Below are 14,070 nucleotides of genomic sequence, written 5' to 3' on the forward strand. Positions count from 1 at the left end.
CAGGAGAGTATATAATTAAATTCGTCATTTCCCTCCGTTCGTTTTTTTTATTCAACAGAACATACTTCACATATCTAAATAATTCGCTGGTACGCTTCAGTACTTACATAACGTGTTTATTTTGATGGGCAATAAATTCTGGTGTTATCTGATATCATAGTATCAACTGTTGGTTCGTTATCATTTTATATCAAAACTTTTAAATGATTTAATGAGTTCAAATCTAAATAATCAAAGTGATGACTCACAGTGACCAAAGTATTTACGACTGCATTTATCATTAGGCTGAACAAAATATATTGTGCTAATTAGGTTCATTAATTTGTTGCAGGTGGAACTTTTTTTTTTATAGATGTTTAGGAATTTTTGGTTTTATTTCTGAACATGGTTAAATGACTCAATAGTGACCATGTCGGATTTTATCAGATCTGGGTACATGTGTTTGGGAGAAATATACAAGGAATGTTAAGAGTTTAGAAAATTCTCAAGGACTTGGGCATAACGAAAACTCTAACCGTTTTTATGAATCTTTCTTACCTAAATGTTTTGGTATTTAGACAAATTTTGAATTGCAAAGACAAATGCGCGTACTAACTGGAATTCTTGCGTTTACCAACAAAAACTAAATTAAAACTCAATCACTCGTCCCTAAAGAATGTGTCTTGCTGTTCACGGAACACTAGCCAAATATTTTTGATATTGAAATTGGATTTTTAACATTAAACTGAAGTAAACTATTTGAAGTATAAAAAGGCGTAAAATATCCCGTTATTGAAAACTGAAGAGCGATATTATTGTCGAGTATTGTATGAGCGTGTTGTTGGATTTAGTGTTTTTCTCCTTAAGAGGAACGTTCGCGCCGGTGAAGAGCCTGTATCTGTCAAATATAGTCTCCCCTGATACGATGAAGAGATTATTAGTGCTGATTGATAGATATAACGACCCTTCGTGGCGTCAACGAATGTTTCCTTGCTGTGCCAATGAACACTCTACCGAATGATAGCTAAATGACAGAGCCGAAACCTTTAGACACAAGCTCTCTATTTTCATAATGAGACGCAAAAACTTCAATAGTTCTTAATTCGATTAAGCAAATTGCTGATACTTTTTTTTTTAAATCAGGTAAAAATCTTTTAAATGTTTTGACATTTAAATTTCACAAAACTATCAAGAGAGCCTATCAGGGAAATTTGTATATACATTATATTTGTATTTTTGAAATTTGTATGTACATTATATTTTTATTTTCCCCACACAATACCATTGATAATAACCAGTTCTATGTTGGGTACAGCAGAACAGCTTACCAATTTCGCATTCTCTCAATGAATATTATTTACGTAAATGTAATCCACTTTGTCGAAAGCGTCCTTGACGTACACCATAACATGTAATGTGTTTGCATCGCACTTAAACATGTATCTGAAATCCTTTTTTCACTCCACGGGAATGAAGGTTTGGCACGTAAACCCCGTTAATGCATGATGGATTAAACCCTTATCCCGTATTCTCACATAATACTACACCGAATTACGGTACAATTTCATTGTTAATGACTTGTTCACACGTCATCTACTACCCATGCGAAAATAGACGACATCGCTTCTCAAGGCTGGAGAGTAGTCGCATTAGAGAGCCTGCTGCCTGAACATAAATTATGCAATTCAAATGAACACATTTGCTTTTTAATTTGCATACATTTGGCGCCAAAAGAAATCGATCCGTGTTATTCATGAAAAATATAAACTTTGCGTTATACAAAGGGAGAAAATGGGCTCTATTTTTTACTCAGTGTCGGAGAAAAATCATGTCCGTTGTAGAATAAGTACTGTTTATATGACTATATTGACGTCGACATGTGTGTGTATCGAACTAAAAGAAAGCAAAGGTTTAGTAAATCGGAAAATGTTAACGGAGAAGTTCAAATTCTGTCAGAAAACCCAGATCAGTTAATAGGTTTGTCTGAAACTGACAGTGTCCAAAGACGCGAATTCATGTGTATGTATCAAAATAAGGACAAACAAAAATGGGGAAACACTGACAACTGAAATTTTACACTTTTCATTTCAAGCGGAAATTTTAAGTTTACGTGTCCTGATCTTGTTTTTAATTTTTCCTCCCTTTAAATTAACTTTATAGAGGTATGTTCCATTGCGTATCAAATCGTGGGACGCTTAAAGTAAAACTGTCAGCTGCTATTCGTGTAAAGTAAAGACAGATACACTATAGTACTCGTTTCTGATTCCGTAGAGGATATTCAACCTTTTCTTGTCCATCGATCAAATTTTATTGGTGGAATCAATAAGCAGGGGATCCCAGACTTAGTCCAGACGCCATGTTCCGTCCCAACAGTGATTTACCGAATCCTCAGCCATAACTCATGACAACGCCACCGTATCGTCTTCTTTATCAGTTCGACGAAGCAGCTCCGACGCCATTTTATGAAGATGATAAACATTTATTACAGTCAGACTGTAGAGGTCTAATAGTCCATGTTCATATTTTCTTTAAATAGAAAGCGTAAATATATCTTATCAGACTCCATCGAAATATTAAGAGTCATGAAAGTGTCAAGTAATTAAATAATGGTATACACGTTTTGAAAAGGAAATCGGAATGACCAGACAGGATCATCATATAAAGAAAGTAATGGAGATAAACTCGTAAAAGGTCTAAACTATAATGTCCCAAACGCGTTTTATTTTGTCAATTAAATGAGAGGATAGTTGTTCGGACATTTTCAGTTATTTGCGCGCTTTGTAAAAAATATGTTTACAAACAATTAAATTTCTAATTTAATTGAATTTACGGTCACCTGGAGAAACTTATTATCTTCTTAGTTAACAATGCGAGAATATATATATATATAACTTATACGGTACCAATTTTGATGCACCAGATGCGCATTTCGACAAATAATATATATATAATCCAAAATATAAGTAAATAGTCATAACTCTTGAAGATTAAAATGAAACCGGTTGAGTTATTTTCGTATTTTCGGCGTTCTGATTTTTCTTTATTCAGCTTGAATAATGTACCCACAAAGTGTTCAAGATATTTACTGTCAGCTCAGTGCAATGCGAGATAACTAGAGTTTATATCTCGGCGGCCAATGAAAAAGAAAGACGTATCTGTTAAATTCCTTCTCATACAAACGTTTCATTTCAGTGGAAGATCCAATTTAAATCCCAGCACTTATTCAAACGCGGACGATAAACATACCAGTAACAGCATGCAGACGACTTAGCGTAGGTAAAAAAAAAAACATGACAGGGACAAGATCCGTTGTGGTTGTGTTGGTGTTATGGCAGATTCTCAGTCCAACCCAGGGAAATTCCCGAGACCTTCTGGACGAAATGTTACAGGAGGGAGAGGCTGGGAACATGGAGGGGATGTTTGATAAAGTCGGGGATATGTTGGGAGAACTGGTGGACTCCTTGGATTCTATCAGCAGTCCCTGCTCATTCAGTTGTCCAAACGGTAGGGGTGAAAATCCAACTTTTGTCAGTTTGATGTATGAACTGAATATAAGATATGTACGATAGAACATTTCTAAACAAACACATTGATTATCTGTCGCACAGCATCATGTTGATGTATTAGAATTATACGTATAAGCAGCATTGAATCCCCATCAATTAAAACGTACTGCTTCATCACACATTTTAAGTTATCGCGTATACATGTACTTATTTTTGTAAGTACTTGGATGCACGCATTTCATCTTCATTTCGGATTTTTCCTGTTGCAATAGATGTATTGTATACTGCTATTTTAAATGTACACGAGACTTGTTATATCATCCCCTTCTTGAACTCCTACACAGACATGCTTCAGAGAACAATAATTGGGGTAAATAATGCTATCGCTTATGACCGTGTCGCTTTTGTAGGTGTGGAACCAAAAAAGCGAAAAGACCACATTCGATCAAGCAATGGCTGCGGAACATTCGGCATGGAGGTAGGTTGGAGGTAGGCTGTTGGAGTGGCCACGCTTTCATTAGATACAATTAGTTACTGGTCAGGGGTACACAAAGTGGCTATCATTGACAGTCATTCAGGCGAGGTACTTATTCCCATATACATGTACAGGTATGCAACAGTATGTGGAATAGCACTACAGTGCACGTCTGTTGCAGCTACATGTGTACATTTTCTACATGTAAATGTACAACTACCCATTTGTATATACTCTGTGCACAAACACCACGGATAATCAGATTGATAAATCAGTTCTGTTACGCCTCGTTTGAATCATATTCAGAGGTCTTAGTTTGGAAAACGCTTCAACGCATAATTTCTAAAATACGCATTGATTTTATTTTTCAAATTGATTTCAATTCATTTTGATGATGTTCTTTAATTGTTCCATAAACTCTGAAAAAAATCATATCTTTCTGTTCCCTCTGAAGGATTTTATTAGTCCTCCATAAATCTGACAAATTATTGTGAAAATTTTACTGAAACTGGACATACATGCACTCAGATATGCAAGGGAGAATTCTGGGGGGAAATAAGTCGGTTTATGTAGGTTCGGTCAGCTACTACTAGTGAAGATACCCCTTTTACAAAATAAAAAAAAGTTCTTGGATTACACATTCTTTGAAATAAAAGCCTCTGGTTGATTTCCCCTTTCAAAAGCTAAAGTAAACTTAATTGTAGTAGTTAATTTTCACAGTTTTAGGGAAAATGAAGGTGGACGGCATTTTCTGTTCCATTGAATCGTAGCTCACGGGGAATTGAAAATGTCTCTTGCAATGTGCAAATGTCCAACTATCAGACAGCGAATTTTGACGATAGAATAGTGCAAAGTTTATGAATTCTTGCTGAAACTTTCAACATACATTTGTACATGTATAACCAAATTTATTGATTTATTCTACATTGAATTAGACCTACATCATTGATATTCTTTAAATTCCATGCCAATTGTCCATGATTTTTTATCACTCCTCGTATGCATGTCAAACGCCACGTGTAAGTGGCTGTCTTCACTGCCGTGTATTTATATTCATATAATCATGATATGATATTATTAAATCTTGGTTTAGATTGACACCTCCTCTGTTCCATTGATGACGACATGCTGTGATGAACACGATTTCTGTTACGACACTTGTAATTCAGACAAGAATAAGTGTGATGACGACTTCAAGACGTGTCTGCTTGATATGTGTGAAAAGATGAAGAAGAAACTAGACAATGAGGAGCATGAAGGTACATAAAATTCAGGGGTGGATCTAGCTTTTGTTGATGTGGCACATGTGAGTTTCTCAACTGGACATGTATTGATATTTTACATGTAGCAGTAAACCAGAGCTTTTCTATGTGTATAGATAATTGAAATTGATATGTTAAATGAACAATATATCAACTGATGATGTTATATTGTATTTTATTTTTAAATTTACTGGGTGGATGTAAATACAAAAAATACAATATGTAAATTAAAAAATTACAATATAACACTTGATTGCAATGTAAGAAATAAATTTAATTTTTGAAAATATGAGCGTGTGAACTGCGGTGCTTTCAGTCGGCATGAAACGTAACAGTTCATACCCTTATGCCTTTTCAAAAATGAAGTTTATTTCTATATTTATATTCTACTTTCATTTCTGTCGGAATTCCCAGCCGTTTAAATAGACATATTATATTTATCTGTATTCATACGCACAATATTTACAACTGCAACGCATTCATTATGAAATGGCTATCATTGCAGTTTGTATGGATATCAAAGGCGAAAACATTGGAAATGTATTTACTTATAACGTATTTCAGGTTGTAAAGCAACAGCAGAGTTGATGTTTACAGGAACAACTATGTTGGGCTGCAATGCTTTCAAAGAATCTCAGCAGAAGGCATGCGACTGTGGCGGTATTGACTATGAACCAAACGAAGACAAAATGCACGTGAACACGGGAAGGTCATCCTTGACCCATGAACGGAAAATCATAAACGCTGAACCCATTCCTGGAACAGAAAACATCAGTGCAAAAAAGCCATCCAAACCTAAAGCATTCACAGATTCAGATGCTACTTTGAAAGCCACCAAGTTAAAAACAGAGACAACTCACCAACACGATGATTTATGAAAGATGTTTTTTTTTCAATTTTATCTTGAATACCAATAATAGTATCCGTAGGAAGTCTGTTTCAAGTCCCACGCGTATTTTCAGCTGTGTAACTTGGAGGACAACCAACTATCTTTACATTTATGCGTGATACCCAATTCTTACATGGAAGATCTTCTAAAGTGTTGAGAGCATTGTACACAGTCCTATTATATTATTGTATTAGATATGATGACATGATATACATTCCTTAGCCTTCCAGTAGTGGGACCTGGTAGCTTAACGTAGTTGGGGTTCCATTCGGTGTCTTCCTGAAGGTCATATTCCGAACAAAGAAAGGTAATTTCAATATTCGATCTGTAATCACTTGCGAGATAGAATATTTATATAATTTATATAAATGAATAAACTATCTCAATCCTGCTTTCGATGATATTGCGATCAACATATACAGAATGTTAAATACATAGGGAGGGGGTATTCTTCGTGGTTTTTCTTCTTTATTTCAATTTGTCTATTTTGTAGGCGTCTACAATATAGAAATTGTGTTCAAAATAAACATAAGTACTTGACGCTACTGTTTCCGTCCATTTGTACCTCCATCCGCTCACAGGAACTAAAATTTATGTTCTTGGGTGTCTCTTAGTTGTTCTCGTTACTTTTATGTAATCTATTTTACAATTCACCTATTTTGTTTTGTGGTTTTATATTACATACATGTACATGAATAAACAATTTTTAAAAACTATAAATTTGATGTTGTGTTTGCACGAGGCACAGTTTACTTCCGGTCCGAGCCCAGATGCATAAAATCTGCTACAGTTAACTTGATTTAACAGGTCTTCTGCTCTGCAGCTGAGCCAGTATTTGTAACTTTTACCGGTAGTTGTATACTTTTTAGACGGCGGAAAGTCCAAATGTGTTTGTGTGTTTTGTTTCCACTGTACACTGTATTTATGTAACGTTTATTTGTATTTATACAGTAATCTTTGAAAAGACTAAACATATTGAATCACGAACGCAAATATTCTTTGATGTGCTGGTGATTATTAAAGATTTACTAGATTCAACTCGCTTAAGTGCGTACATTAAAATCGATTGAATTTATATACACTGGTAGTATATGAATTAAAATTGGTCATATTCGTAGACCATGGCTCGATAACTGAATGAGATAAGGACATAACTTACCTTAACACTTTCATCAAAAGTTTCAACTTTCATTGAGTCAGACAAACATATGTTATAAGGTTCTAGAAATTCATAGAAATGTTATTTTAAACACAGTTAATTATAGTAATGTAATTAAGGAATGTCTAGCTAGTTTGTATTTTGAGAATATAAAATAATGGAAGCACATGGGAATTCGCAACGCTTCCATGTTCTATATTTCCTATAATACAAACAAGCAACATATTTACTCCTTATATTTGTTATAAAAATATGCTTTTTTGTCCAAGTTTAAAGGTCAAATACGATCGAGTCACAATGCATTTATCTAGAAATAACCAACTTTTCTTATTGACAAAGCATTAGTAAACAGATATGTAAATATCTAATGCTGATACATCGATACACGTAGCAGATGTTTCAGTAATGAATACTGATACATGTACATGTCCTTCGTTTGTATGGGTTTTTTTTCCACTTATCTACAATCAAAAATAAAAGTCATACTTGTGTACTAGTTCTGTAAATTGGTCTTTATATTAAAATGTATATATTTATTTTTGTCACTTCGGTTTCTAAATTTGTCACAAAACGCTAGGTATCACATCAAATATGAAATTTTGTCAAGCTTCATTTCTCTCTAATACGATCAAACATCCTAGGCCATTCACGCGAATGAAATGAGGAACGATCAAACATCCTTAGGTCATTTTCACGAATGAAATGAGGAAAACGTGTTGCATTAATTTTGTCGTCTGTCGCACCTACATGTAGTTCACATCGTGGTCCTGAAAACATATACAGTTGTACATATGTACCCAGTAGTAATAAACAGATACAATATAAAAACATATACAGTTGTACATATGTACACAATAGTAATAAACAGATACAATATAAAAACATATACAGTTGTACATATGTACACAATAGTAATAAACAGATACAATATAAAAACATATACAGTTGTACATATGTACACAATAGTAATAAACAGATATAATATAAAAACATATACAGTTGTACATATGTACCCAGTAGTAATAAACAGATACAATATAAAAACATATACAGTTGTACATATGTACACAATAGTAATAAACAGATACAATATAAAAACATATACAGTTGTACATATGTACACAATAGTAATAAACAGATACAATATAAAAACATATACAGTTGTACATATGTACACAATAGTAATAAACAGATACAATATAAAAACATATACAATTGTACATATGTACACAATAGTAATAAACAGATACAATATAAAACATATACAGTTGTACATATGTACACAATAGTAATAAACAGATATAATATAAAAACATATGCAGTTGTACATATGTACACAGTAATAATACACAGATACAATATAAAAACATATACAGTTGTACATATGTACACAGTAGTAATAAACAGATACAATATAAAAACATATACAGTTGTACATATGTACACAATAGTAATAAACAGATACAATATAAAAACATATACAGTTGTACACGATAGTAATAAACAGATACAATATAAAAACATATACAGTTGTACATATGTACCCAGTAGTAATAAACAGATACAATATAAAAACATATACAGTTGTACATATGTACACAGTAGTAATAAACATATACAATATAAAAACATATACAGTTGTACATATGTACACAATAGTAATAAACATATACAATATAAAAACATATACAGTTGTACACGATAGTAATAAACAGATACAATATAAAAACATATACAGTTGTACATATGTACACAGTAGTAATAAACAGATACAATATAAAAACATATACAGTTGTACATATGTACATGGTAGTAATAAACAGATACAATATAAAAACATATACAGTTGTACATATGTACACAGTAGTAATAAACAGATACAATATAAAAACATATACAGTTGTACATATGTACACAATAGTAATAAACAGATACAATATAAAAACATATACAGTTGTACATATGTACATAGTAGTAATAAACAGATACAATATAAAAACATATACAGTTGTACATATGTACACAATAGCAATAAACAGATACGATATAAAAACATATACAGTTGTACATATATACACAGTAGTAATAAACAGATACAATATAAAAACATATACAGTTGTACACAGTACATGTAGTAATAAACATATACAATATAAAACATATACAGTTGTACATATGTATACAATAGTAATACACAGATACAATATAAAAACATATACAGTTGTACATATGTACACAATAGTAATAAACATATACAATATTATAGGGTTATTGAACTTATATTGGTGAATATTGGCACGAGTTGGCTGACGAAATGCACGAGCTTGCGAGTGCATTTTGACAGCCAACGAGTGCCAATATTCACCTATATAAGTTCAATAACCCTTTTATTATATAGCTAAAGTATTTAGTTGTTAAATTATATCCCTTTTCACTCAAAGTACTCCAAAATAGACGAGAATTCATCAGTATTGGCAGTGTGCAATAACAGCATGCATTTCTTAACTGTTCAATATTTAACCCGTCATTAATGCATGAAGCAAACTGATTTTGTAAATGGGGACATCATAATTTATGTACAGTAAAACATTTTGCTTAAGTAAATATCAAATAACGGCTCTGTCAGATTCGGAGGACCGTCGTCTGCCATTTCGGCTTGTTTACGTCGTTACGGTAACGTTGAACGCTCATACTCGGAATGTTTCGGGCGCATACAATTTACGCAATGCAAAGTTAGCGTTCAATAAATTCTCAGGATATTGAACGCTAACATTCTCTAGATTTTACGCAGATTTTATATTAGACTATTTATTAGCTATATAATAAAAAAACATATACAGTTGTACATATGTACACAATAGTAATACACAGATACAATATAAAAACATATACAGTTGTACATATGTACACAGTAGTAATAAACATATACAATATAAAAACATATACAGTTGTACATATGTACACAATAGTAATAAACAGATACAATATAAAAACATATACAGTTGTACATATGTACATAGTAGTAATAAACAGATACAATATAAAAACATATACAGTTGTACATATGTACACAATAGTAATACACAGATACAATATAAAAACATATACAGTTGTACATATGTACACAGTAGTAATAAACAGATACAATATTAATTGGTATAGGAATTTATGTTACGTACATACGATATCTACATACATACAATTGACAACAAAAATAAATGCTTTTAATTTCCAGGGTGAAAAAATTGTAAAATAAGCGGATTTAAAAGTTTCCATTGTTGGGCAATATGTTTTTAAAATTCTGGCATATCATTGCATAACTGTTAACTATAAATTGTGAAAGATCTTTTAAGATATTGTGTCTTTGCCCTCTGGATATATAACGAATTACTTTTACTTAATCTGGTAGATCTACTGCGAATTTCGTGAACATACACATTTGTATTGAAAAACATCTAAATAATCGGGGGTTAGACTATGTAAAACTCGGAAAACAAGAATGATAATTCTATATACAAAGTAGTCGGATAGAGGCATCCACTTAAGTTGCTGCATCATTTCTGTTTCTTAAGATCCTTTTTAAGACATGCCTGAAGACACATCTTATGATCACTGTAAGATAAACATTTGTATATTGGGATGTAAACCGAAGCCATCTTAGATGTATCGTAAGTTACATGTAAAATGTGTATTTCCTTTTCTAAACATCGAATTAAAAACAAATACACGAGGGCACGAACTGCTAAGCTTTACACCAGCGCAGTACTTCTAAGTATTTTCAAAAATGAAATATTTTTTCTGTCGGAATATCTCCAGTCGTTAAAATAATCGTACTATATTTATTTGTCATAAGTTTGAACTAAGATGTGTCGTAAGTTAGAACTAAGATGTGTCGTAAGTTAGAAAATGTATCGTAAGTTAGAACTAAGATGTGTCGTAAGTTAGAAAATGTATCGTAAGTTAGAACTAAGATGTGTCGTAAGTTAGAAGATGTGTCGTAAGTTAGAACTAAAATGTGTCGTAAGTTAGAACTAAGATGTGTCGTAAGGTAGAACTAAGATGTGTCGTAAGTTAGAACTAAGATGTGTCGTAAGTTAGAACTAAGATGTGTCGTAAGTTAGAACTAAAATGTGTCGTAAGTTAGAATATGTATCGTAAGTTAGAACTAATATGTGTCGTAAGTTAGAAGATGTGTCATAAGTTAGAACTAAGATGTGTCGTAAGTTAGAAGATGTATCGTAAGTTAGAACTACGATGTGTCGTAAGTTAGAAGTTGTGTCGTAAGTTAGAACTAGAATGTATCGTAAGTTAGAACTAAGATGTGTCGTAAGGTAGAACTAAGATGTATCGTAAGTTAGAACTAAGATGCGTCGTAAGTTAGAACTAAAATGTGTCGTAAGTTAGAAGATGTATCGTAAGTTAGAACTAAGATGTGTCGTAAGTTAGAAGATGTATCGTAAGTTAGAACTAAGATGTGTCGTAAGTTAGAACTAAGATGTGTCGTAAGCTAGAACTAAAATGTGTCGTAAGTTAAAACTAAGATGTGTCGTAAGTTAGAACTAAGATGTGTCTTAAGTTAGAACTAAAATGTGTCGTAAGTTAGAACTAAAATGTGTCGTAAGTTAGAAGATGTGTCATAAATTAGAACTAAGATGTGTCGTAAGTTAGAACTAAGATGTGTCGTACGTTAGAACTAAGATGTGTCGTAAGTTAGAACTAAGATGCGTCGTAAGTTAGAAGATGTGTCGTAAGTTAGAACTAAAACGTATCGTAAGTTAGAACTAAGATGTGTCGTAAGTTAGAAGATGTGTCATAAGTTAGAAGCAAGGTGAAGATAACGAACAGTGATCAATTTCATAACTCCTATAAGATGTATCGTAGGTTAGAACTAAAATGTATCGTAAGTAGAACTAAGATGTGTCGTAAGTTAGAACTAAGATGTGTCGTAAGTTAGAAGATGTGTCGTAAGTTAGAACTAAGATGTATCGTAAGTTAGAACTAAGATCATAGATGTGTCGTGAGTTAGAAGATGTGTCGTAAGAGTAATCTGAGACATGCATGTATACAATGTAGCTTGTTCTTAATTAAGTACTGAGGGGATTTGGCTTCATTTTAATTCAGTTACAATATCTGTTACAATCACTATTAGAAAAGATAATTTTTACTTTGTAGAACAAAGTATTGACGATCCTTCAATTCCTGTACCCCACCCTAAACACAAACTCTCACAAAAATTAGATTGTAAGAAGCATGTAAAAGAAATTAATTCCTTCCGGGATATGCTTGGAATATATCATATGGATTTTTAAGACAAAACACGGGATATTCTAAGTAGTAGTCACTGGTGTACACGTGTGTCCACTACATTTTATAATGTCAAAAGCAGATCTCCGTGTATAACAGAAGTAACATTTGTAGTCTTAAAAAAAAAGAAATGGTGTTACCAAAATGTGAATTTACGGTCATCTTCCTTTTAATTTACTTTTGAGTTACCAGTACGTTCATCATGAACAAAGAACGTGAAATGAACAAACTTGTTTCTGCCGCCACCATCTTGAAATGACCGAACTTTAGTTTATACGGATCGCCGATGCCTCCCCCCGTGATTAAGATAGCTGCATGAACTTACCCACAGGTAATATGCGCACACAAACTGTAACATAATGGTCATTTTATGCATACTTGATTTTCCCTATCGTGGATTTGAAAGTAGTTTTGTTTGCGAGTGAAAATAATGACAAAATGTCGTGCAAGGTGCTCCGTGTCTTTTTACGTACATATAACATCGAACGTCCAGGATGAACACAAACGAGTTTAGTCGCATATATTACATGTGTTTATATAAATTCATTGTATCCAATTTGTCTCTCAAAATCCAAAGACGATTTTTAAATCTAATTCACATATACATGTGAAAAAGGAAAACAAAAATCAACTGAGGAGCTTGACCCTGCTTCCGAAACACTGGACTTCTACATCATAGCGTACGGTTTCATATACATATGTAATTGTGCACGGAGGCATCTACCAAACACCTCTTGTAAAACACACATGACCCCTGAGTAAGGGGATTAGATTCCGAGGGGGGTCTATATAGATCATATAATCAAAATGTGTATCAAATGTTTAAAAAATCCCCTTCTGAAGATTAGGCTCAAAACTGGGTGACCATGAAGATCTCTACTAACAATATGAAACTCATGGCCAATGAGTCAGAAGTTCAGACTCCAGGGTGGCGCTTTAAATATTTAAAACCCCGTCTAAACATGGGAAAATGGATCATAGACACTGAACGGATTTTTAATGAGCTTAGTGGTGTGAAACTCGTAGCCCCCGGGCCAGGGGGAGTCCTACCCCACTCTATATGGGTTTTTAATTCTGAAGTTGCTTTACGTGTTCCTGAATATATTATGTGAAGCAAAAATATTTGGCTAAAGAAATGGTGTGCAAGAAATACTTTGAACACTTTTACCAATGACTTTGACGAGAGTTAGATAAACTTCGATCGACAATTGTCTTTCAAGAAAAGATAATTCAAACTGATTTTAATACCGCATATTTGAAAATGCGTCTGTGCATATTTCTCTCCGAGATAACAATAAGTTAAACGATAAATTCTGCCTTGTTTTTCTTCCAAAACCCACACACCCATATGGCTTTGATGTCGGTATAATTTACACTCTTCCATAGTACAAACATGTAGACCCACACATGTTAAGGTTCTATTGGCCAGGTACTAGCACTGGAAAGATAACTCAGTTTCCTATCATTTTTTTTACTCCTCCAGGTCACACTTGAAT

General features: G+C 33.1%; 1 protein-coding gene across 1 annotated transcript; it reads left to right on the forward strand.

The window, feature by feature from the left end:
* Window positions 1-3,169: 3,169 nt before the first annotated feature.
* On the forward strand, window positions 3,170-6,831 carry LOC125671808 (group XIIA secretory phospholipase A2-like). Its single transcript, XM_048907718.2, has 4 exons — window positions 3,170-3,483; window positions 3,896-3,963; window positions 5,054-5,219; window positions 5,787-6,831. The coding sequence occupies exons 1-4, from the start codon at window positions 3,270-3,272 to the stop codon at window positions 6,098-6,100; spliced, it is 762 nt and encodes a 253-aa protein (XP_048763675.2). The 5' UTR covers window positions 3,170-3,269; the 3' UTR covers window positions 6,101-6,831.
* Window positions 6,832-14,070: the final 7,239 nt, after the last annotated feature.

Source organism: Ostrea edulis, chromosome 4, assembly GCF_947568905.1.
Source record: "Ostrea edulis chromosome 4, xbOstEdul1.1, whole genome shotgun sequence".
Taxonomy (NCBI): Eukaryota; Metazoa; Mollusca; class Bivalvia; order Ostreida; family Ostreidae; genus Ostrea; species Ostrea edulis.

Bases quoted from the DNA above. Each gene is read 5' to 3' on its own strand.
- LOC125671808 (XM_048907718.2), top strand. From the start codon at position 3,270: ATGACAGGGACAAGATCCGTTGTGGTTGTGTTGGTGTTATGGCAGATT. The intron at 3,964-5,053 runs GTAGGTTGGAGG...ATCTTGGTTTAG, and splicing joins GCGGAACATTCGGCATGGAG to ATTGACACCTCCTCTGTTCC. The intron at 5,220-5,786 runs GTACATAAAATT...AACGTATTTCAG, and splicing joins AGACAATGAGGAGCATGAAG to GTTGTAAAGCAACAGCAGAG.